Below are 24,319 nucleotides of genomic sequence, written 5' to 3' on the forward strand. Positions count from 1 at the left end.
TGATTTGAAGGAATTCTTCACTCCAATATAAAAGAAAGTGCACCTGGTGATTAACACTCAACCTCTAGCTTCACATTCTCTTGGACTTTCAAGAAACTGCTTCATTTCAAGTGATGTTCCACAGAGAAAAGGATCTAAAACTGTTTTTCTCTTTGACACAAGAAATACTCTGTTGGAGAGTGTAGGCACTGGGAAATTCACTAAATGGCGCTGTTGTTTTAAGCATCTATTCACCTATTTTGATGGCAGAACTCTATGTCCAATGGGTTTCTCTATCAAACTTTCCTCCAAACACAAATCTCTGAAAGATATTCAAACAGGATCCTGTAAACAATGTATTTTCTCTGAGGAAAACCCATTTCTTGTCTAGTATAAAGACCCCTCTAATAAGTAGCTAAATGGAGAAGAATACTTTGGTGAGAAACTCACTACATATGAAATGATGTTACTCCCTAGCAATTTAAAGAACTTCAGGTTTGTCACTCTTTATTAATAGAGGGTGATGCTCTAAAAGTCTTCAATTGTTATTTCACGTTCATATTCACTTAGAACTCTTCAATTCAGTTCAAAAATCCATTGGAAGATTTGAATGCATTCCTTATTTGGGCTACGCCTTCCTTCTATTATTGTGCCCTGGATAAAACTACAACATTCGGGCTTACTCTGGTGGATTAGGATATATTGCTGCCTGGTTCTTCACTCATTGTCTGACAGAAAGTTCATTTACCTAGTCCTTGCTAACAACCAGACCCAAAAGAGACATTTTGGAAAATTACTTCAAAAGGACGGGCGAACACTGTATGATTCCAGGAACATTATGCCTGTAAACGTTTCATTAATAATGAATATTGAAAGAGCATTGAAAGTGCTGCAGTAAGAGCTAGGTTAGAACACGCCTTTTACAAAACATGTTACTCCACAGTGATTTGAAGGAATTCTTTACTCGAATACAAAAGAAAACTGAACCTGGTGATGAACACTCGACCTCAAGCTTCACATTCTCTTAGATTTTCAAGAAACTGCTTCATTTCATGTGATGTTCTACAGAGTGCATGAATCTAAAACTGTTTTCCTATTGGATACAAGAAATACTTTGGTGGAGAGTGTATGTACTGGGAAATTCACTAAATGGCACTGCCATTTTACACATCTATTCACCAATTGTGATGGCAGAACTCTATATCCAAAGGGTTTCTCTATCAAACGTTCCTACAAACACATATTTCTGAAAGATATTCAAACAGGGTCCTCAAAACAGTATATTTTCTCTGAGGAAAACCCATTTCTTGTCTAGTATAAAAAGCCCTCTCATAAGTACCTAAATGGGGAAGAAAACTTTGGTGAGAAACTCACTACATATGAAACGATTTTACTCCGGAAGAATTTGGAGAACTTCAGTTTTGTCATTTTCATTAATAGAGTGTGAAGCTCTATAAGTCTTCAATTGTTATTTCACATTCATATTCACTTAGACCTTTTCAATTCAGCTCAAAAATCCATTGGCCCAGTTGAATGCATTCCTCATTTGGGCTATGCTTTCCTCCTATAATACTGCTTTTGATAAAACTACAACATTCTGGCTCACTCTGGTGGATTAGGACATGTTGGTATCTGGTTCTTCACTCATTGTCTAACGGAAAGTTCATTTACCTAGTCATTGCTAACAAGCAGACCCAAAAGAGACATTTTCGTAAAATACTTCAAAAAGGATGGGTGAACACAGTATGTTTCCAGGAACATTATGCCTGCCAACATTTCGTTAGTAATGAACATTGAAAGACCGTTGAAAGTGCTACAGTCAAAGTTAGCTTAGAATATGCCTTCTACAAAACATGTCCTTCCACAGTGATTTGAAGCAATTCTTATGCCAATACAAAAAAAAAGTGAACCTGGTGATGGACACTCGACCTCTAGCTTCACATTCTCTTGGACTTTCAAGAAACTGCTTCATTTCAAGTGATGTTCTACAGAGTCCTTGAATCTAAAACTGTTTTTCTCTTGCATACAAGAAATAATTTGGTGGAGAGTGTATGCACTGGGAAATTCACTACATGGCACTGCTGTTTTACGCATCTATTCACCTATTTTGATGGCAGAACTCTATGTCCAAAGGATTTCTCTATCAAACTTTCCTCCAAACACACATTTCTGAAAGATACCAAACAGGGTCCTGAAAAGAGTATATTTTCTCTGAGGAAAACCCATTTCTTCCTCTAGTAAAAAGAGCCCTCTCATAAGTAGTTAAATGGAGAAGAAACCTTGGTGAGAAACTCACTGCATATGAAATGATTTTTCTCCTGAGGAATTTAGAGAACTTTAGACTTGTCACTCTTTATTAATAGAGTGTGATGCTCTAAAAGTTTTCACTTGTTATTTCACATTCATATTTACTTAGTCCTTTTCAATTCAGTTCAAATATTCCTTGGACCAGTTGAATGCATTCCTTATTTGGGCTACACTTTCCTCCTATAGGTGTGCCCTGGGTAAAACTACAACATTTTGGCTTACTCTGGTGTATTAGGATATATTGATTCCTGCTTCTTCACTCATTGTCTGACAGAAAGTTCATTTACCTAGTCCTTGCTAGCAACCAGACCAAAAAGAGACATTTTGAAGAAATACTTCAAAAGGATGGGTGAACACAGTATGTTTCTCGGGACATTATTCCTGTCAACGTTTCATTAGTAATGGACATTGAAAGAGTATTGAAAGTGCTACAGTCAGAGTTAGGTTAGAAAGCGCCTTTTACAAAACATGTTCTTCCGCAGTGATTTGTTTGTTTGTTTTTTTAATTTTTATTTAATTATTTTTCAACTACATTTTTTTGTCTATTTCTCCCATCCAAGCCCACCCCCCATGCCGTGCTCCCCACCTGCCCCCCTCCCCCACCCCCCCAGCCCTCGTCCCTGTGTCCTTCCTATTTGTTCCTCCAAATCCCTCCCCTTTTTCCCCCTTAAATTCCCTTCCCTCTCCCCTCTGGTCACTGTCCCCTTGTTCTCTATTTCAGTGTCTTTGTTTTTATTCTGTTTGCTTGTTTGTTTTATTGTTTAGCTTCCTGTCAAAGGTGAGATCATATGGTATTTGTCCTTCAATGCCTGGCCTATTTCACTCAGCATAATTCTTTCCAGTTCCATCCATGTTGTTGCAAAGGGTAGTAGCTCCTTCTTTCTCTCTGCTGCATAGAATTCCATTGTGTATATGTACCACAATTTTTGGATCCATTCATTTACTGATGGGCACCTAGGTTGCTTCCAACTCTTGGCTATTGTAAATTGTGCTGCTATGAACATTGTGGTGCATAGGTTCTTTGAAATTGATGTTTTAGGATTCTTGGGATATAATCCCAGCAGTGGAATTGCTGGGTCAAAAGGCAGGTCGATTTTTATTTTTCTGAGAAAATTCCATAGTGTTTTCCATAATGGTTGTACCAGTCTGCAATCTCACAACAGTGAACTAAGGTCCCCTTTTCCCCACAACCTCTCCAACATTTGTTGTTTGTTGATTTGTTTCTTATAGCCATCCTGACAGGTGTAAAGTGGTATCTCATTGTGGTTTTAATTTGCATCTCTCTGATAGCTAATGATATTGAGCATCTCTTCATGTGTCTCTGGATATTCTGTATGTCCTCTTTGGAGAAGTGTCTGTTCAAGTACTTTTCCCATTTTTTAATTGGGTTAGATGCCTTCCTAGAGTGGAGCCGTGTAAGTTCTTTGTATATTTTGGAGATTAAACCTTTGTCTGAGGTATCACTAGCAAATATGTTTTCCCATACAGTTGGTTGTCTTTTTAACTTAATACTGTTTTCTTTAGCCATGCAGAAGCTTTTTATTTTGATGAGATCCCATTTGTTTATTCTTTCCTTTATATTCCTTGCTCTAGGGGACATATTGGTAAAAATGTTGCTGCGTGGAATAAAAGCCACTGTAATCAAAACAACCTGGTACTGGCATAAAAACAGGCACATAGACCAATGGAACAGAACAGAGAGCCCAGAAATCAAACCAACTCTCCACAGTCAATTAATATTTGACAAAGGGGGCAGTAACATAAAATGGAGTAAAGATAGCCTCTTCAGCAAATGGTGTTGGGAGAAATGGACAGCTACGTGCAAAAAAATGAAACTTGAGCACCAACTTACACCATACACCAAAATAAATTCAAGGTGGATAAAAGACTTAAATATAAGCCGTGACACCATTAAAGTCCTAGAAGAAAACATTGGCAAGAAAATCTCAGATATTGTTCCACAGTGATTTGGAGGAATTCTTTAGTCAAAAACAAAAGAAAAGTGAACCTGGTGATGAACACTCGACCTCTAGCTTCACATTCTCTTGGACTTTCAAGAAACTGCTTCATTTCAAGTGATGTTCTACAGAGTCCATGAATCTAAAACTGTTTTTTCTCTTGGTAAAAGAAACATTTTGGTGGAGAGTGTATGCACTGGGAAATTCACTAAATGGCGCTGTCGTTTTATGCATCTATTTACCAATTGTGATGGCAGAACTCTATTTCCAAAGGGTTTCTCTATCAAAAGTTCCTCCAAACACATAATTCTGAAAGATATTCAAATGGAATCCTGAAAACAGTATATTTTCTCTGAGAAAAACCCATTTCCTGTCTAGTATATAGACACCTCTCATAAGTAGCTAAAAGGACAAGAAAACTTCGGTGAGAAACTCACTACATATGAAATAATTTTATTCTGGAGGAATTTGGAGAACTTCAGATTTGTCACTCTTACTTCATAGAGTGTGATGCTCTAGAAGTGTTTGTTATTTACATTGATATTCACTTAGACGTTTTCAATTCAGTTCAAAAATCCATTGGTCCAGTTGAATGCATTCCTTATTTGGGCTACACCTTCCTCCTATAATAGTGCCCTCGTTAAAACTAAAATATTCTGGCTTACTCTGGGGGATTCGGACATGTTGCTGATGGTTCTTCACTCATTGTCTGACGGAAAGTTCATTTACCTAATCATTTCTAAAAGCCAAACCCAAAGGAGGCACTTTGGAATCATACTTCAAAACGATGAGTGAACACAGTATGTTTCCAGGGACATTATGCCTGTCAACGTTTCATTGGTAATGAACCTGGAAAGAGCGTTGAAAGGGCTACAGTGAGAGTTAGCTTAGAAGAGCCTTCTACAAAACATGTTCTTCCACAGTGATTTGAAGCAATTCTTTACTCCAATACGAAAGAAAAGTGAACCTGGTGATGAACACTCGACCTCTTGCTTCACATTCTCTTAGATTTTCAGGAAACTGCTTCATTTCAAGTGATTTCTACAGAACTCATGAATCTAAAACTGTTTTCCTATGGGATACAAAAAATGCTTTGGGGGAGAGTGTATGCACTGGGAAATTCACTAAATGGCGCTGCCGTTTTACGCATCTATGCACCTATTTTGATGGCAGAACTCTATGTCCAAAGGGTTTCTCTATCAATCGTTACTCCAAACACATATTTCTGAAAGATATTCAAACATGGTCCTGAATACAGTATATTGTGTTGATGAAAACCCATTTCTGGCCTAGTAAAAAGCACGATCTCATAAGTAGCTAAATGAGGAAAACTTTGGTGAGAAACTCACTACATATGAAAAGACTACTCCCGAGGAATTTAGAGAACTTCAGATTTGTCACTCTTTATTAACAGAGTGTGATGCTCTAAATGTCTTCGATTGTTATTTCACATTCATATTCACTTAGACCTCTTCAATTGAGTTCAAAAATCCATTGGACCAGTTGAATGCATTCCTTATTTGGGCTACGCCTTCCTCCTATAATAGTGCTTTGGGTAAAACTACAACGTTCTGGCTTACTCTGGTTCATTAGGATATATTGTTGCCTGATTATTCAGTCATTGTCTGACGGAAAGTTCATTTACCTAGTCATTGCTAACAACCAGACCCCAAAGAGGCACTTTGGAATCATACTTCAAAGGAATGGGTGAACACAGTATGTTTTGAGGGACATTATGCCTGTCAACGTTTCATTGGTAATGAACCTTGAAAGAGCGTTGAAAGGGCTACAGTCAGAGTTAGCTTAGAAGAAGCCTTCTACAAAACATGTTCTTCCACAGTGATCTGAAGCAATTCTTTACTCCAGTATAAAAGAAAAGTAACATGGTAATGAACACTCGACCTCTTGCTTCACATTCTCTTAGATTTTCAAGAAACTGCTTCATTGCAAGTGATGTTCTACAGAGCGCATGAATCTAAAACTGTTTTCCTATGGGATACAAGAAACACTTTGGTGGAGAGTGTATGCACTGGGAAATTCACTAAATGACGCTGCCGTTTTATGCATCTATTCACCTATTTTGATGGCAGAACTTTATGTCCAAAGTGTTTCCCTATAAAACTTTCCTCGAAACACATATTTCTGAAAGGTATTCAAACGGGGTCTTGAAAAGAGTATATTTTCTCCGAGGAAAACCCACTTCTTCCTCTCGTATAAAGAGCCCTCTCATAAGTAGCTAAATGGAGAAAAAAACTTTGGTGAGAAACTCACTACTTATGAAATGATTTTACTCCGGAGGAATTTAGAGATCTTCAGATTTGTCACTCTTTATTAATTGAGTGTGATGCTCAAAATGTCTTGAATTGTTATTTCACATTCATATTTACTTAGACCTTTTCAATTCAGTTCACAAATCCATTGGACCAGTTGAATGCATTCCTTATTTGGGCTACGCCTTCCTCCTATAATAGTGCTTTGGGTAAAACTACAACATTCTGGCTTACTCTGGTGCATTAGGATATATTGGTGCCTGGTTATTCAGTCATTGTCTGACAGAAGGTTAATTTACCTAGTCATTGCTAACAAGTGGACCCCAAAGAGTCACTTTGGAGTCATACTTCAAAAGGATGAGTGAACACAGTATGTTTCCAGGGACATTATGCCTGTCAACGTTTCATTGGTAATGAACCTTGAAAGAGCAGTGAAAGTGCTACAGTCAGAGTTAGCTTAGAAGAAGCCTTCTACAAAACATGTTCTTCCACAGTGATCTGAGCAATTCTTTACTCCAATACGAAAGAAAAGTGAACCTGGTGATGAACACTCGACCTCTTGCTTCACATTCTCTTAGATTTTCAGGAAACTGCTTCATTTCAAGTAATTTCTACAGAGCGTTGAATCTAAAACTGTTTTCCTATGGGATACAAGAAACGCTTTGGTGGAGAGTGTATGCACTGGGAAATTCACTAAATGGCGCTGCCGTTTCACGCATCTATTCACCTATTTTGATGGCAGAATTTTATGTCCAAAGTGTTTCCCTATAAAACTTTCCTCGAAACACATATTTCTGAAAGGTATTCAAACAGGGTCCTGAAAACAGTATATTTTGTGGAGGAAAACCCATTTCTGGTCTAGTATATCATGCGCTCTCATAAATAGCTATGAAGAAAACTTTGGTGAGAAACTCACTACATATGAAATGACTTTACTCCCGAAGAATTTAGAGAACTTCAGATTTGTCATTCTTTATTAACAGAGTGTGATGCTCAAAATGTCTTCAATTGTTATTTCACATTCATATTCACTTAGACCTTTTCAATTCAGTTCAAAAATCCAATGGACCAATTCAATGCATTCCTTATTTGGGCTACGCCTTTTTCTTATACTAGTGCTTTGGGTAAAACTACAACATTCTGGCTTACTCTGGTTCATTAGGATATATTGGTGCCTGGTTATTCAGTCATTGTCTGACGGAAGGTTAATTTACCTAGTCATTGCTAACAAGTAGACCCCAAAGAGGCATTTTGGAATCATACTTCAAAAGGATGGGTGAACACAGTATGTTTCCAGGGACATTATGCCTGTCAACGTTTCATTAGTAATGAACCTTGAAAGAGCGGTGAAAGTGCTACAGTCAGAGTTAGCTTAGAACACGCCTTCCACAAAACATGTTCTTCCACAGTGATTTTAACTATTCTTTACTCCAATACAAAAGAAAAGTGAACCTGGTGATGAACACTCGACCTCTAACTTCACATTCTCTTGGACTTTCAAGAAACTGCTTCATTTCAAGTGATGTTCTACAGAGTCCATGAATCTAAAACTGTTTTTCTGTTGGATACAAGAAACACTTTGGTGGAGAGTGTATGCACTGGGAAATTCACTAAATGGTGATGCTGTTTTACGCATCTATTCACCTATTTTGATGGCAGAACTCTATGTCCAAAGGGTTTCTCTATCACACTTTCCTCCAAACACATATTTCTAAAAGATGTTCAAACGGGGTCCTGAAAACCGTATATTTTCTTTGAAGAAAACCCATTTCTTCATCTAGTAAAGAGAGCCCGGTCATAAGTAGCTAAATGGAGAAGAAAACTTGGTGAAAAAACTCACTACATATGAAATGATTTTACTCCTGAGGAACGTAGAGAACTTTGGATTTGTCACTCTTTATATAATAGAGTGTGGTGCTCTAAAAGTCTTCAATTGTTATTTCACATTCATATTCACTTAGACTTTTTCAATTCAGTTCAAAAATCCATTTGACCAGTTGAATGCATTCCTTATTTGGGCTACGCCTTCCTCCTATAATAGTGCTTTGGGTAAAACTACAACATTCTGGCTACTCTGGTGGATTAGGATATATTGGTGCCTGGTTCCTCACTCCTTGTCTGACAGAAAGTTCATTTACCTAGTCATTGCTAACAGCCAGAACCAAAAGAGACATTTTAGAAAACTACTTCAAAAGGATGGGTTGGCCCTGTATGTTTCCAGGGACATTATGCCTGTCAACGTTTCATTAGTAATGAACATTGAAAGAGGGTTTAAAGTGCTACAGTCAAGGTTAGCCTTAACACTCCTTTTACAAAACATGTTATTCCACATTGATTTGAAGGAATTCTTTACTTCAATACAAAAGAGAAAGGAACTTGATGAACACTCGACCTCTAGCTTCACATTCTCTTGGACTTTCAAGAAACTGCGTCATTTCAAGTGATGTTCTATCGAGTCCATGAATCTAAAACTGTTTTTCTCTTGGATACAAGAAACACTTTGGTGGAGAGTGTATGCACTGTGAAATTCACTAAGTGGCGCTACCGTTTTACAGCCAGAAGTAGCTGTGGCCATGGAGCTAGGGGCCAAGAGTCAGCTCTGGGCTGGGCAAGAGAAGCACCTTGGTTGCTTGACGGGGAGCCATAGAGAGTGGCACCAACTACCGCCTTTAAGTTCAAAGTGCTATGATTGGGAAATTGCAAGAATTAGGAGTTTGTGTTGAATTATTTTGCATATGGAATATTTCGATCTTTCTGGCTGTTGCTTCTGCCATGGTTCACTGAAGAACTTCCTGACCACGTTATAGTGATGGTGGCCAACAAGAACGGTTTGGACCGAATTACAGAGGGCCTGTCCCTGTCTGGAGAACAATACGATTTGATTCACCATGTGGCTTCATGGTGTATTAGATGAACTTTGCTCTGTTACTACTGACTCTTCAAGTCTAAAATCTGATACCAACATATCTGACAGCAACATGCCTTCAGACAAAAACAGTTTCCGTGGGGAGATGAGAGAAGGCAGGAAGCTACAGTGCCACCCCTTGCAGTTCCTAGCATGAGACCTGAGAAAAGAGAGTCCAGGGTTTCTTCAAGTTCACATGAGCAATATCAGACAGACTTACAATGATGGAGCTGCAACCTGACTGATGCCAATAGTGAAACCTCTGAGAGAGCCAGCAGCCTCTGAAGATGTGACAGGTATTGAGCCAGAACTAGATGATCTCACTGATGAAGACAACAGTTTTATGCTGGAGAACCCCTTATCTCAGAAATACCTACAAAATGATGCTTACGTGTGGTTCTTGTCACCCTTCTACTGAAATTTGTTGACCACCTGCAAGTCGAACTGCAGAGAGTGGTGTTCATTTAAACAGGTTGCAATTTCAATAGCAGCAAAACAATCTTCATGCTGCCAAGGAACTCGGTATGCAGAACAGCTGGGTGTGTGAAGCAGGACATTCGCTTGAACCAGAAGTGCTTAACAGCTTTTAAGAGACCTACGGTTGCTTCTACAGAAAAAAGTGAGTATTGAGGAAGAAAGCTTTCGGAAGAGAAGGTTGTCTGTAGAAAGTTCAGTTATTAAAGTTAAAAAAATCAATCACAGAGAAGAGGAGGAGGAAGATGATGGTGGCAAGCCTGGTAACAGGAAGCATATCCAACAACCTGTCAGAGCTGGCAAAGCCAGAAAGGAAATCCTTTCTATTCCTTCTTTTAAAAAAGAATTTTTCTTAAATCCTCACTGAGGACTTTTTTCACTGCTTCTTGAGAGGAAAGAAGAGAGAGAGAAATATTAATGTGTGAGAGAAATATCAATTGGTCACCTCCCATATGTGCCCAGACCTTGGACCACACAGGCTGGAACAGGGATGGGACCCAAAACCCAGGTATGTGCCCTGACCAGGAATCAAACCTGCAACCCTCTGGGTATAGGTTGATGCTCCGATCTACTGAGCCACACTTCCTCCTTCTAAACAAGCTCACAACAATCTAATTTTGAAAGCTCTATCTGAAGCTCGAGAATCACAAAAACAGCTAACTATTCTACAGTCTCACAGGAACAGACACTTCAATTGCTCTCAGAACTTGCACTTCTCAAGAACTGCTGAGAAAAATGGTCCAGGGCAAAGCAGGACCTCTACAATAAGTTCCCCATTAAGAAGAAGAGACAAAAGGAGATAACATAAAAACACAGTCAAGGAACTCAGCAGAGGCACTGGTCATCAGGCTGCAGACTGCTCAGGGACGGCAGAAGCTCTGCAGATATATCACGCTGAGACCCGTGAACTGAGTGTGGCACAGAAACCAGAGACACTTCTGGAGTGCTGCCAAATACTGACCTGCTTGCAAAAATGGGGATGAATGTGCTGACCATCACCTTGTTTCCCTGGGCAAGGCTTTTCCCAATTGCAAATTTGCTGAAAAATGTTTGTTTGTTCATCCAAATTATAAGTGTGATGCAAAACGTACTCAGCCAGGTCATTGTCCCTTCACTCATATGAGTAGAACTGCAATACTGTCCCCAAAACCAGTTAAGACACCAACACTGTTTTCTGGTAGTCAGCTCTGCATTGCTTTCCTGCTTGTAAGAGGATGGAATGTCCTTTCTATCATCTGAAACACTGGAGCTTTAGTGCTCAGTGTACAAGACCCAACTGCACCTATCATCATCCCACCATTACTATGCCACCACGACATGCCTTGAAGTGGATTCGGCTTCACACCAGCGAATGACCCCAGTCCTGGCTAGCAGAAAATCCTGAAGTTTGGAGGTTTCCACATACTGAGGAAAGAGACCCTACAGAAATTGTCAAATATTGAAGCTTGGAATATATTGCTTTCACAATATAAAAAAGGAAAAATATAAAACAGAATGAGAAAAAATATTTTCAAAATGCATGTTTGATAAAGGGCTTGCATCCAGAATGTATAAATAAGTCTAAAAATTTAATAGTAAGAAAACCAACAACCATTTTTTAAAATCGCCAGATCTGAAACAGGTTTTCGCCAAAGAAGATATATGAGTTCAAACAAGCACATGAAAAGATGCTCAACATCATTAACCATCTTGGAAATATAAATGAAAATGACAGTGATGTAATGTTGCACACCAACTAGAAAAATTAAAATGAAAAAGACTGTCCAAGTATCAGCAAGAATTAGAAAAAGTGGACACTTTCACACAGTGCTGGCAGGAAGGTAAAATGGTAGAACCATTTTGGAAATGTGGCAGCTTCTTAAAACTATAATCTAGTTATTCCACTCCTAGCTATTTACTTAAGGGAAATGAAGACCTATGTTTATGCAAAGACTTGTACACAAGTGTTCATAGCAGTTTTACCTATAACAGCTAAAACCTGAGAGCAACCCAAATGTTTATCAACCAATAAAAAACAAACTGTAGTATGCCAATATAATAAAATACCACTCAGTAATGACAAAGAATCAATAAACTACTGACTCATGAAAATATGAATAAACACAAAAATAATTATGCTGAGTGAAAGAGCCAAATATAGAAAAGTATATATTGCATGATTCCATTTGTATAAAATTCTAAGAAAGGCAAACTAAAACATAATGACAGAAAACAGGCATGCAAAGAACCTAAGTGTCCATTGACACACATGCACACATGCACAGAAGAATAGTATTCAGCCACAAAAAAGATAAAAGAAATCCCACCTTTTGCAGCAACATTATGCTAAGTGAAATAAGTCAAAGACAAACACTGTATGCTCTCACTTATAGGTAGAATTTTAACAAGCCAGACCCATGGACATACAGAGTAAAATAGCGGTTGTTGGAGGTGGAGGGGGTGGTTTGGGGATGGGCACATAAGGAGACAGTGGTGAAAACGTACAGACTTCCAGTTACAAGATGAGTAAATCCTAGAGATGTCATGTACAGCACGGTGACTGAAGTGAGCTGCACTGGGTTATATACTTGAAGTTGTTAAGAGAGTAGATCTTAAATGTTATCACTGCACAAAAAAGGGAAATTACGTGAAGTAATGGAGATGTTAACTAACATATGTTGTGCATGTTAAACTTGTACATATTATATATCAGTAATATATCAATAAAGCTGGAAAATATATAGATATTTCAAAAATCAGGTCTGTGGCTGCTTTGGGATGAGGCGGCAGAGATTGGAGGTGGGAAAAAGAGACAGGAGGAAATTTGGGAGAGTGATGGCTCTGCTCATTATCTTGATTGTGGCAAAGGTTCAAGGGTGTGCGCACATGTCAAAGCTTATCAAACTGTACACATTGAATATGTACAATTTATTGTAAGTCAAGTACACCTTAATAAAACTGCTAAAGTTAATGGGGGGTAGAGTTCTCCAGTTCTTCCCTTTCTGTATCTCTGTGTCCGTGCGTAAGTCAGGCACTAAAGAAAAAATTCACCACAAGGGCAAAGAAATTGAAATCATAAACAATTCTGTCTGATAAGTACATAAATCATCCCAAGGCTTGTTGGGCAGGAGGGGAACATTAGGGAAGAGATAACCCAGGATGATACGAACAGTCACTGCTATGAACTGGAAACATTGCAGAGAGAGAGAAGAGGAGAGGGGATGGGAGGGAAGGGGATGAGAAATGAGTTTTAAGCCCAGCACAAGCCCTTCCTCTCCATCTTTATGCTACCTGCTCTTTCCCAATAAGCCAAGCCAATGTTTAACTGCTGTGGGTCCTGCGGTCAGTTCTGCTACCCTGCCCCTCTACCTCCTTTAGCCCCTGGGCAGTCTGCCACAGGGACAAGGTCTATACCGACCAGATAGAGCCACTGGCTCTAAAAGTGGAGAAGTGTGGGGCAGGGTGGAGTATAAGAGGGACTGAAGTGCAGACTGGAGAATCCTGTGAGACACTCTACCTCTCTTCCCCCCAGGCCCACAACACCACCATTAAAAGATGGAGTTAGTCCTAGAGATGGAAGCTGGTATTCAGTTACCTGCTGCTTCCCCATACCCACCATGTTCATCTCCTTCCCAAAGTTCTACAATGCCCTGGCATTCTTCCCCACGGGATAGGAGAGGCCACATGTCCATCCTAGAAAGGCGTCATTCTTCTGCCACCCTTCTCAGAAACACACTCTGTGGTGTCACTTGTAATGTTCCAGGTGACATTTTAAAAGGTAGAAACTAATGACAGTCTACAGGAACAACACAATGATGAGTGTACATCTGTAGATGCTGTAATCAACACTAATCTATCCAGTACTGGGCGTTAAGTACTTAATTCAAAATGGTACCAAATTGCCACATACTACTATTACTCTTTTGGAAGAAAAGGACTCCTAGTTTCTCTTTGTTTGTTTGTTTTTTATTAATTTATTTTATTTTATTGATTATGCTGTTACAGTTGTTCTATTCCCCCCTTCATTCCCCTCCACCCTGCCCCCCCATCCCCACCATTACCCCCCTTTAGTTTATGTCCATGTGTCTCAAGTCCTTTAGGTTCTATATTTCCCATGCTATTCTTGCCCCCCCCCATCTATTTTCTATCTACTGTCTATGCTACTTATTTTCTGTACCTTCTCCCCCCTTCTCCTCCTCCCACTCCCCTGTTGCTAACCCTCCTTGAGATCTTCATTTCTATGTTTCCACTCCTGATCTAGCTGTTCTTTTAGTTTGCTTTCGTTTTAGGTGTGGTTGTTAATAACTGTGAGCTTGTTGTTCTTTCACTGTTCATGTTTCTTTACCTTCTTTTTCTTAGATAAGTCCCTTTAACATTTCATATAATAAGGGCTTGGTGATGATGAACTCCTTGAATTTGATCTTATCTGAGAAGCACCTTATCTGTCCTTCCATTCTAAATGAAAGTTTTGCTGGATAGAGCAATCTTGGTTGTAGGTCTTTAGATTTCATGACTTGGAATATTTCTTTCCAGCCCCTTCTTGCCTGTTAGGTCTCTTTTGAGAAATCTGCTGACAGTCTGATGGGGACTCCTTTGTAGGTGATTGTCCCCTTAGCTCTTGCTGCTTCTAGGATTCTCTCCTTCATTTTAATTTTGGCTAATGTAAATATGATATGCCTTGGTGTGTTTCTTCTTGAGTCCAACTTTTTTGGTACTCTCTGAGCTTCTTGGATTTCTTGGAAGTCTATTTCCTTTGCCAGATTGGGGAAATTTTCTTTTATTATTTGTTCAAATAATTTTTCCACTGGTGGTTGTGTCTTTCCCCCTTCTGGTACCCCTATAATTCGGATATTGGAGCGTTTAAAGATGTCCTGGAGGTTCCTAAGCCTCTCCTCATTTCTTTGAATTCTTGCTCCTTGACTCTTTTCTGTTTGGCCATTATTTGCTTTCTTCTGGTCCACTCCATTGATTTGAGTCCCAGTTTCCTTTTCATCTCTATGGGTTTCCTGTGGAATTCCATTCATTTCCCTTAGTTTAGCCTTCATATGTTTCTCTAATTTGTGGCTATAATCAACCAGATCTATGAGGATCCTGATGACCAGTGTTTTAAACTGTGCGTCTGAGAGTTTTGCTATTTCTTCGTCGCTTAGATTTATCTCTGGGGCTTTGAGGTCTTCCTGCGACATTTTTGGTCTGTTCTGGCCCTTTAAATGTGAGAAGCGGTGCCTTGGACTCCCAGGTCGCTGGGTTGTGACGCTGTATGTGGGGACGTGGTCAGAGCGGGGAAATGGCGGCGCCCTCTACTGCCGCATGCCACGGGGACCGCCGGCCCCGGTGCAACCGCCCACTCCCTCGCCTGTCCGCTCGCCCGCAGACAGGCAACCGCAGTCAACACGCAGCACCGCCTCCCCACTGTCTCCTCAGCAGTCGCTCACCCGGTGGGTTGCTCGGTCGCTCACTAGGTCCAATCCTGCGTTTGGAACCCGTGCATCTGGATTCGCGCGTCTGGATTCCGCGCCTGGGTCCGTCCGACCGGAGTCCTCCTGTGCAACCCCTCACGAGACGCAGGTTTCGCCCCTTACCGGTCGGGCTGAAGAATTTGTTGTTAACGGACTTCCAAAAAGTTCAATTTTCCGTGTTCTGGTTGTGTTTTCTGATGCTAATATTTAGTTGTCCCTAAACTTGGTTGTGTGAGAAGGCACGGCACATCCACCTATACCTCCATCTTGGCGGAAGTCTCTCTCTTTGTTTTTAATTACCTACAAACAGCATCAAGGAAAAGGGTGTTCCCTGATGCCAGCTGTCATTTAGTCCCCTTCACAGGGGTGTTCCCTTCACAGGGGTGTCCCCATGCTCTTTCTCCCTACAGTTAGAGCCAAGGTTTACTTTGTTGTTGCCTTTCCCCCACAGCCCTTCTGCTCTGAGAGCCCCTAGCTATGGTACATTCTGCTGTAGCCTTGTGAGGAATCTCCAGTCCTAGGTATTCTAGGTATTGAACAACTCAGTCTGCTGGCAGCCAGGATCCAAGGAGCTAGAGGGTCCAGCTGAAAGAATTGTGTTCTGAGGCACCCAAGATCTGGGTGTTCAGAGATTGAAGTTGAGAAGGAAAGAGGGTGGGAAGTGGGGCAAGGAAGAAGGAAAGAGGGTGGGAAGTGGGGCAAGGAACTGTCCTCACATGAGGTGGTCTCCAGCTGGTGGTCTATGACTCGCAAAAACAAGAGTCCCAGGCAACATCTATCTCTGGTTTTCAGCATCCTAGACTTGGAAATTAAGTATAAAATGGCTGGCAGATGATTTGCTTTTGTCTGAACTGAGATTGGTAGGCAAGTCTTTTAAATTCCCTTCTGGCAAATTCGAATTGTGTTGCCAGAATCCTCTCCTACCACCTACCCCACAGCATGCCTTGGGTTATGCAGAATCTCCTCATCCCTGAGGATGGAGCTCTGATGGGACATGCCTTGGGGGGAAATCATGCTTTCTTCTCCCTTCAGGAAGTTGAGGGTGGAAAGCTGGGGAAATAATTCAAATGTGCAGTTTCTCAGCCCTGGCCAGGTGGCTCAGTGCTTGGAGCATCATCTCATACACCAAAAGTTTGCAGGGTTGATCTCCAGTCGGGGCACATATGGGAGGTAACCAATCAATATTTCTCTCTCTCAAAAAAAATCAATAAATATATCCTTAGATGAGATTTTTTAAAAATGTGCAGCTTCTCAGAAACTCCATCAGCCAGGACCCACCCCACCAACACTGCCAGACACAGGGGTGCACAGGTACCACCATGCAGTGCTCATACTGGCTTACTTCCCCAAGGAGGGGGGCTACAGAGGGCAGACAAACTTCACCTACTACTGAATTTTTCCTAAGAAGCCCATATTTTCTATTTCTGATTCTTTTCTCTTCTATGCTCTTAAGCCCACTGCCATCAGCCTTTACCCCCACACCCCACTGTAACTGTTCTGACAAAGTTACCAGTGACCTCCATACTGCCAAATCCAATAACCAACTGTAGTTTCTCATCTTTCTTAAGCTATCTGCGGCATTTGGTTAGTTCTCACTCCCTCTTACCTGTGAGCACTGCTTTACTTGTCCCCAACACTTCACTTTCTTGATTTTCCTCCTCCTTTACTGGTTTCCCCTCCTGTGTCTCTTTTGTTGGTTCCTCCTCTTCTCCAAGATCTTTAAAGGTCATGCTCTCTTTTCTTATGCCATCAAAGTCTAATGACTCTCAAACTTACATAAACAATTCAGGTCTTTGTCCCACCCAAACTCTAGACTCTGCTGCTCTTGTCATTATGCCTTTTACTCCCCCTTCTTCAGCCTAGTGGTTTTACTCTAGACCTGTAAATCACTCTACTCTCTCCCACGTCTTCATGCCATTCCTGCTAATTCCCAGGCCAACCTTTACCCAATTCCGGAGAGGCTTGGAGAAAGCTCACTACCTAAGCTTTCTCCCATGTGAGGCCCTAAGCTGGTTAGTAGGTTCCAGGTACAGAGTCTCAGTGGCCAGCTTATGCTCCAGACTCCTCCTTCTCCTACCACCAGCCCACCCCTCCACCCAATTCTCTGAAGGGAGAGTGTTCAGGCCTAAATTCCTAAACAAGCATGTGAAGTGTCCAGGGCTAGTTCAAAAGTAGAAAGACTTCCCTTTTCCTTCACAATGCAGCCTGAACAAAGTTCTGTGATTTCGGGCTGCTGGCCAGAAACTCCTGGAGAGAAAAGCCCTTCCTATCCCTCTGGAAAAACATAAGTTAACCTCCAATCCTAGAGATAATTCCCAATCTCCACAACCCCGAGAATAACACTATGGGCTCAGAGCATCTCTCTGTGCTGTCCTCCATTCCTTCTACCTCCACTCTGAATTGTAGGGTTTTTCTCTCTTTAAAACCATTGTGAGATAAGCCTGATACATTTTGGAGACTTCTACCCACCCCTCCTCCACAAAATGGAAGGTTGGCCCATGAAGGCATAAGTCAGTGGAACAAAAAACAAAACAAAACAGTGTTTTGCCCTGATCTGCATGGCTCAGTGGGTTGACCCTCGTCCTGCAAAGCGAAAGGTTGCAGATTCAGTTCCTGGTCAGGGTGCATGCCTGGGTGTGTGTCCAGTCCCAGCAGGGATGCATGTGAGAAGCAAATGGTGGATATTTCTTTCACCTGATGTTTCTCTCTCTCTCTTTCTCCCTTTCTTTCCCTGTCTCTAAAAACAAATAAATAAAATATTTAATAAAATTGATCTTTCTCAAATCAATCAATAAAAAATTCTATGTAGAAAGGGGAAGATGTTGCGTTAGGGTATTCTGCATTTTACCTGTGGCCCATAAAATTACCACTCCCTTCAGCATTTTCCCCAGTGACCTGCCTCTTTGTTTCTCCTTACTCCAGCCTTGACTGCAGCCTTGCTTCAAAACCAGACCTAGGAGCCCAACCACCAAGGAGATCTTCCTAAGCCACTGCTCAGCCAAAACTTTTGTACCTAAGAAAGCCCTCTGGAGCTTCCCACAGCAATGACCTGGGACTCCTTGAAAGGAGTGCAGGAAAATGACCACCACCACTGTGGGGGTAGCAGAGGTACCCCAGGGGAGAGACTGGAGGGAAATGAGAAGCCAACAAAGAACTGGAGCTAAAGTAAAGAGTTAGATCTAATGCTCCACACAACACATGTTCAGTGGGAGATGTATAAAAGAAGTACCACTGGTATTGAAGGTGATGATATTGGTGGGGTTAGGCAGTGAACAGCTTAAGGGATGCCACAGTAACAGAGAATAGGAGAAAGACACAAGTCCACAGCTAAGGAATCTTGAGACCACAGGACAGTTTGATGTCAATATCATTTTATACATAGCTACCATTTATTAAGCACTTAACATACATTACCTCTAATCCTTACAACATCCTTGAAAGGCAGGCATTACTATCTCAATTTAAAGGAGCAGCAGTTGAGGCTGCGGGGAGTCAAGCAACTCACCCAAGATTACGCAGAGAGTACATAGCAGAGCCAGAATCCAAACTTTGGTCCACCTGGTTTCAAGCCTGTACTCACATTTCTGTGATGTCATGCTGCAATAGAAAAACCCCTGGGAAAGTAATGTGATCTGTCTGGGTCTCGGTCTCCTGCAGTGTTGTCTTTAATGCCTTTTAAGGAAGGGTCTTTCCAATTTCAGCATTCTGTGTGTCTTCGGGACTCCCAAGGACGGGGTGGTAAGTGCAGAACATGGAGGCATCCTCCTTCTAAAGGTTGGTGGGTGGTGCAGTGGCTCTCACCTACCCCATTTTTGTAGCAGAGATAGGGAAACCTCCAGACGTTGCCCAGCCCAATGATCTCCCCGGCCACAGACAGCACAAACTCCATCCTGTTGTTCCAGTGCCCCCATTCCAGGGTGCCACCTTCCTCCATCTTCCCCATGACTGGGTACACTAGCTTTGTTTCTCCATTACTGGCTGTGCCCAAGACCCAGCTATCCATCCCACCTAGAAAACAAGCAGGGCACTCTGTCACTGCTGAGAACTCTGGAAGGGCAGCCCTTCCCCGTCCTTCACAAGGAAATGTGCACAGGAATAAATGCATTGGAAGGGAGTGAACTCCTGCTTCCTTATCTGCAGGCCCTGGTCCTCCTTAGAATGTCTTATTGGTAAAGGCTGGGTCACAGCTGGTGAAAACATATTTCTTTCCTGTTTCAGAGAGAAGGATTGATACTGAAATACAGATGTTGCGTCTACTACACATGTTCACTTGGGTTGGGGTTTGTGAACATGGAAGAATTCCCACAGGCTTGGATTGCCTAAATTCTCTGACACCATACAACTAGCCATGCTTGTAGTACCATGTGCTTCAGTTTCTCCATTCTGTATGCTGGGGACCCCCGAAAGGATGGGATTTTAATAATATCTCAAAGCCACCAATTTCCATTGCAGGAATTTATTCTAAGGAAATAATTGTGACTGTGGGTAAAGATTTGGGCTTGAAGACGTTCATTGCTTATAATGGCAAAAAAATAGAAATGTTCAAAAATGACAAATAGATTCACAAATTATGGCACATACCCACCATGGACTACTATACAATCATTAAAAACTGTGTTGCAGAAGAAAGCATACTGAATGAAATGGGGTTCCTCAGATGTGAAGACAGGTATAAAACAGGATATACAGTACAATTATGCTGGGAAAATATATTTATATGCACTGAAAGAGTAGGATATTCAGCAAAATGTTTTTCTTTCACTGGCTGGAATATAGAAATATTTTTCTTGTCTGATAAATATTTTCTACATATTTATCAAAGAATATGTTTTATTTTATAATATGAAAATAAAAGCCAGTTTTTCAAAAACTCCTTCCAAAGCAATGAGAGAGGTCGAGTGGGACCAGGAGCTCTGAATAGATGAGCTGAGCCTTCCAGCTATTCCCTCTGCCTCTCTCTGAAATCAGCGTAAGGGAAAGATGAATTCAGGACTCTTTTCCTTTTTGGTGATGACATATGTAGGAAACTGTCACAGTAGAGAAGACAACACTAAATGAATAAAGAACATTCTAAACCCTTCACTGCCCTATTCTGGACTCCCATGGGATTGAGGATAAGATTGAATGTGGCTCACATTTAGTAAGTGACAATAGACGCTCACTATGGACTAAGCATTTTACATACATTTATTTCATTTAATCTACACAAAAACCCTGAGATATAAGCAGTATAACCTCTGCTTTGTAAATGAAGAGACCAAGGCTCAGAGAGATTAAATAATGTCTGCTGCCATACAGCTAATAAATGGCACAGCCAGGACTTGAACTCACTCTGTGCCTGTTTTTTCCATTATATCCCTTGATTACATTGGCTTCCTAGGTTTATTACATTGGCTTCCTAGGTTAATATAAGCATCTTCTAATGACTCTCCCCTGATTGTATATACTTTTCTTTTTTTTAATATTTATTTATTTATCTTTAGAGGGGAAGGAGAGGGGGAGAGAAACATCAATGTATGGTTGCCTCTAGCGCATCCCCTGCTGGGGACTGGCCTGCAGGGAACTGGCTTGCAACCCAGGCATGTGCCCTGACTGGGAATTGAATGTATATACTTTTCTGTTGCAGAAAAGTGGGCAAGTAAACTCTTTTCTACACCTCAAGAAAAACTCATGTTAACAGAACTTACTCAGCAGGAGCCCCATCTGGGCACAGACTCTTCTGGGGCTCTGCTTCCCTAGCTGAGCTACCAGAGGGATGCAGAATGTCAGGGCACAGTAGGCACCTTGGCTTAGCTGATAAATTAGGGAATAGAGTCCAAAGATTGTGGGATAGGAAGGAAAAAACCAAGGAGCTGGTTCCAAGATTTCTCAGTCCTTTAGAGAAGGTTGTCTGATGTTTTGTGCTGATTCTGGACCTTCCTTTAGCATCTGATGGATGTCTTCCAATGACAGAATACCATATCCCTTCACTTTTTCATCCTCCCAGACCCCAGGAGAAACACTACCCCTATCCTGTTGGGGCCCATGGCCTCATCAGAGTACCACTTCTCAGGGGCAGCACCATTCAACTGAAAGGACATGAGGTATAGAGTCACACAAGCCTGACCAGATTTTGCTTTGTGCCATGCCACTCACTGCCTGAGTTCAGAAAAAATAATTGCTTTGAGACTTAGTTTGCTCATTTGTGAAAGTGAGAATCAAAAGGAAATACTTATCTATAAGGATTAAGTGACTATATATATATATATATATATATATATAATCACTTAGTAGAATCACATGCACTCAAATTTTTATTTTCACTCAGCCATGTCAACATTGGTATGTTCTTTTGATCTTTTCTCATTTCACAAAGAAAGCCTTCATTTTCTTAGATTTATCCCAGATGTCTTTCCTCTCAATCTAGGATACCCTTTCTCCAAATCACATGGTCCCTTAAGTCAAGAGCCACTGAAGTTTCACGGAGTAAAGAACATAGCATATACTCTTTGCATATGCACACATAAATGTCAGAGACATTTTCTAGGAGAGCAACAAAATATCCTTTGATTGTAAATCCTATGGACCCCACCAAACAGAAAAAGAAAAGAGGAAATGTTACCAACCTTCTTTGAAGTTGCTACTAGAGGTCCAGTCCAGGAAGGGGAAGAAGAATTATCTAAGAGAGAAGAGGAAGATGCTGGCTATTTAAAATGTTGTCCCCAGGCCACTGGGCAATTGTAATCCTAAACTTGGCCCAGCCCACATTCCACCCTCCATCCACCCCCACTCCCTCCTCTCTGTGACACAGACAATTCACATGTGAGTGATTTCACAGCCCCGGGAGTACGTGTGCCCTGGCAGGTCAAGCCAGTGAGCTTATCCGTAGCACACTCTCCTCCCTGCAGCTAACATACTCTTCCCTCTTAGTGACCTCGGGGTCTCTAGAGGCATCCTGCCTTCCACCCTTTTGTCCAATTCAAGTGCTCCCATAAATCCATCAGGAAGAGGTGTTTCCTTGGTCAGATCTGTGTAAATCAACTTAAAATACATTTATCTTACATTCTGCAGTTTACAGTTTGGAATGGACAATGATTTAGAATAAAGATACGTAGATTATTGAAATCTAAGAAGTTAGAAAAACTTCCTAAGCACACACATATATTTATATACATGTAGAAAAGCCTGAAAAAATATTCATCAAATGGTTCATAGTCCTTACATTTGGAGAGTACGGTTGGAGTCAGGAGATGAAGTAAAGAGACAGTTTTCACTTCTGCTTTTTAAGCTTCAGTATTATTTGACTTTTTAATTGATGTGCTAGAACTAATTTTTAAATGCTTTTAAACCAATGAGGAAAGGGATGTGCCGATGTTTAAAACAAGGCAAAGCCCTAATCCTCCCTAAGCGAGGACTTGGATGTGAAGAGAGGGTGGAGGTAGTCAGGAGGCCCAGAAGGCAGCTGCAGTGAGGATCATTTATTTTGGCTGAAGTCAGGTTGGAGGGCTTTGGGCAGAGCCCACTGGCCAAAGTGCAATGCAGTGGAAAGATGCTTCAGCTTTGAAGCCAGCAGGTCCAGGCAGGGACTACTGAGTCCTGCTTCTGTCACCTTTCAGTATGTGGTCGTGAGCAAGGTGCTAAACTTTTACAAGTCTTGTTCTCTCATCTACAAAAATAGTAGATTATTCCTTATCTTGCAAGGCTGTGTAAAGTTGTGGGAGATAATGTGTACTATACATAAAGGTCCTAATACAGAGCAAGCCCTCAAAAGGAAGCTATTATTTATCCTTAAGGAATTATTCACCATGAGCAGGGAAGTTTCCTTGAAGGGGATGGGTGACCCAGAGCAAAGCTGGGCTCAGGAAAGACAGTATGAATGAATCATAGGGTAGAGGGTGAGAGTGGGGGTGGAGCAGCTGACTAAACGGGATAAGGAAAACTCACCTGAAAGGACCAAGAAGAGTGGAAAGGAGGGTAAAGCAGAGAGTATAAGGGAGTTTCCATCTCTCATCCCTCATTTATCTCTAGGGCATAGAAGCAGGGGGCTTGGTGGAACTTACTATTCCCACGTTTCAGCTGCCCCTCTTCCTCTCCCCTCCTAACAATCCATACATTTGATTTAATTGTGTGAAATAGAGCAATAGACCAAAAGGATCCTCTGAGAGATGCCACAAATTTCAAAAAAGTCCATCTTACTTTTTAACGACCTATTAATTGAGCTACTAAGCACTAGAAACTCTGGTGCTTGTAATATGAAATTACCAGATAACTGAGGACTCAGATTCAGTGCTCTAAGAAGTTGGGACACCATACAGCATCCAGTGATGGTGCCCAGCCCCTCCTGGGTCCTTGCACACCAACAGCTGGGATCTCCAGTTTCCAGGAAAGCCCTGGTAGATCAGCAGGCACCATCAGGACCCGCCCAGGTTGATTTTGAGTTGCTGCTCTTATATTAAGGAATGTTTGGTTTTTACCTATTGATCTTACTGGGTTTTTTTTTTTTTTGGCAAGTCATCAGTTTATTCTCTATATCTATGAGTCTGTTTTGTTTAGTTTGTTCATTTGTCTTGTTATTTATTTATTTTTAATTTATTTTTTATTGATTATGCCATTACAGTTGTTCTATTCCCCCCTTTATTCCCCTCCACCCTACCCCCCATCCCCGCCATTACCCCCCCTTTAGTTTATGACCATGTGTCTCAAATTCTTTAGATTCTATATTTCCCATACTATTCTTGCCCCCCCATCTATTTTCTATCTACTTATGCTACTTATTTTCTGTACCTTCTCCCCCCATCTCCTCCTCCCACTCCCCTGTTGCTAACCCTCCTTGAGATCTTCATTTCTATGGTTCCACTCCTGATCTAGCTGTCCTTTAAGTTTGCTTTTGTTTTAGGTGTGGTTGTTAATAACTGTGAGTTTGCTGTTCTTTCACTGTTCATGTTTCTTTAACTTCTTTTTCTTAGATAAGTCCCTTTAACATTTCATATAATAAGGGCTTGGTGATGA

At 41.1% G+C, this 24,319-nt stretch overlaps 1 protein-coding gene and 1 pseudogene across 1 annotated transcript in view; one reads left to right on the forward strand and one right to left on the reverse strand.

Moving 5' to 3' along the window:
• The window catches only part of SLC6A13 (solute carrier family 6 member 13), a 46,512-nt gene extending 27,178 nt beyond the window's left edge, over nucleotides 1-19,334 (reverse strand). Inside the window, 1 exon segment of the mRNA XM_053662054.1 lies at nucleotides 19,133-19,334. Within this exon segment, the coding sequence (XP_053518029.1) occupies nucleotides 19,133-19,334 (202 nt within the window).
• LOC119040832 (zinc finger CCCH domain-containing protein 14-like) lies at nucleotides 9,088-11,248 on the forward strand (annotated as a pseudogene).
• Nucleotides 19,335-24,319: the final 4,985 nt, after the last annotated feature.

This window comes from Artibeus jamaicensis, unplaced genomic scaffold (genome assembly GCF_021234435.1).
Source record: "Artibeus jamaicensis isolate MK-2021 breed Jamaican fruit bat unplaced genomic scaffold, CSHL_Jam_final contig_1028, whole genome shotgun sequence".
Lineage (NCBI taxonomy): Eukaryota > Metazoa > Chordata > Mammalia > Chiroptera > Phyllostomidae > Artibeus > Artibeus jamaicensis.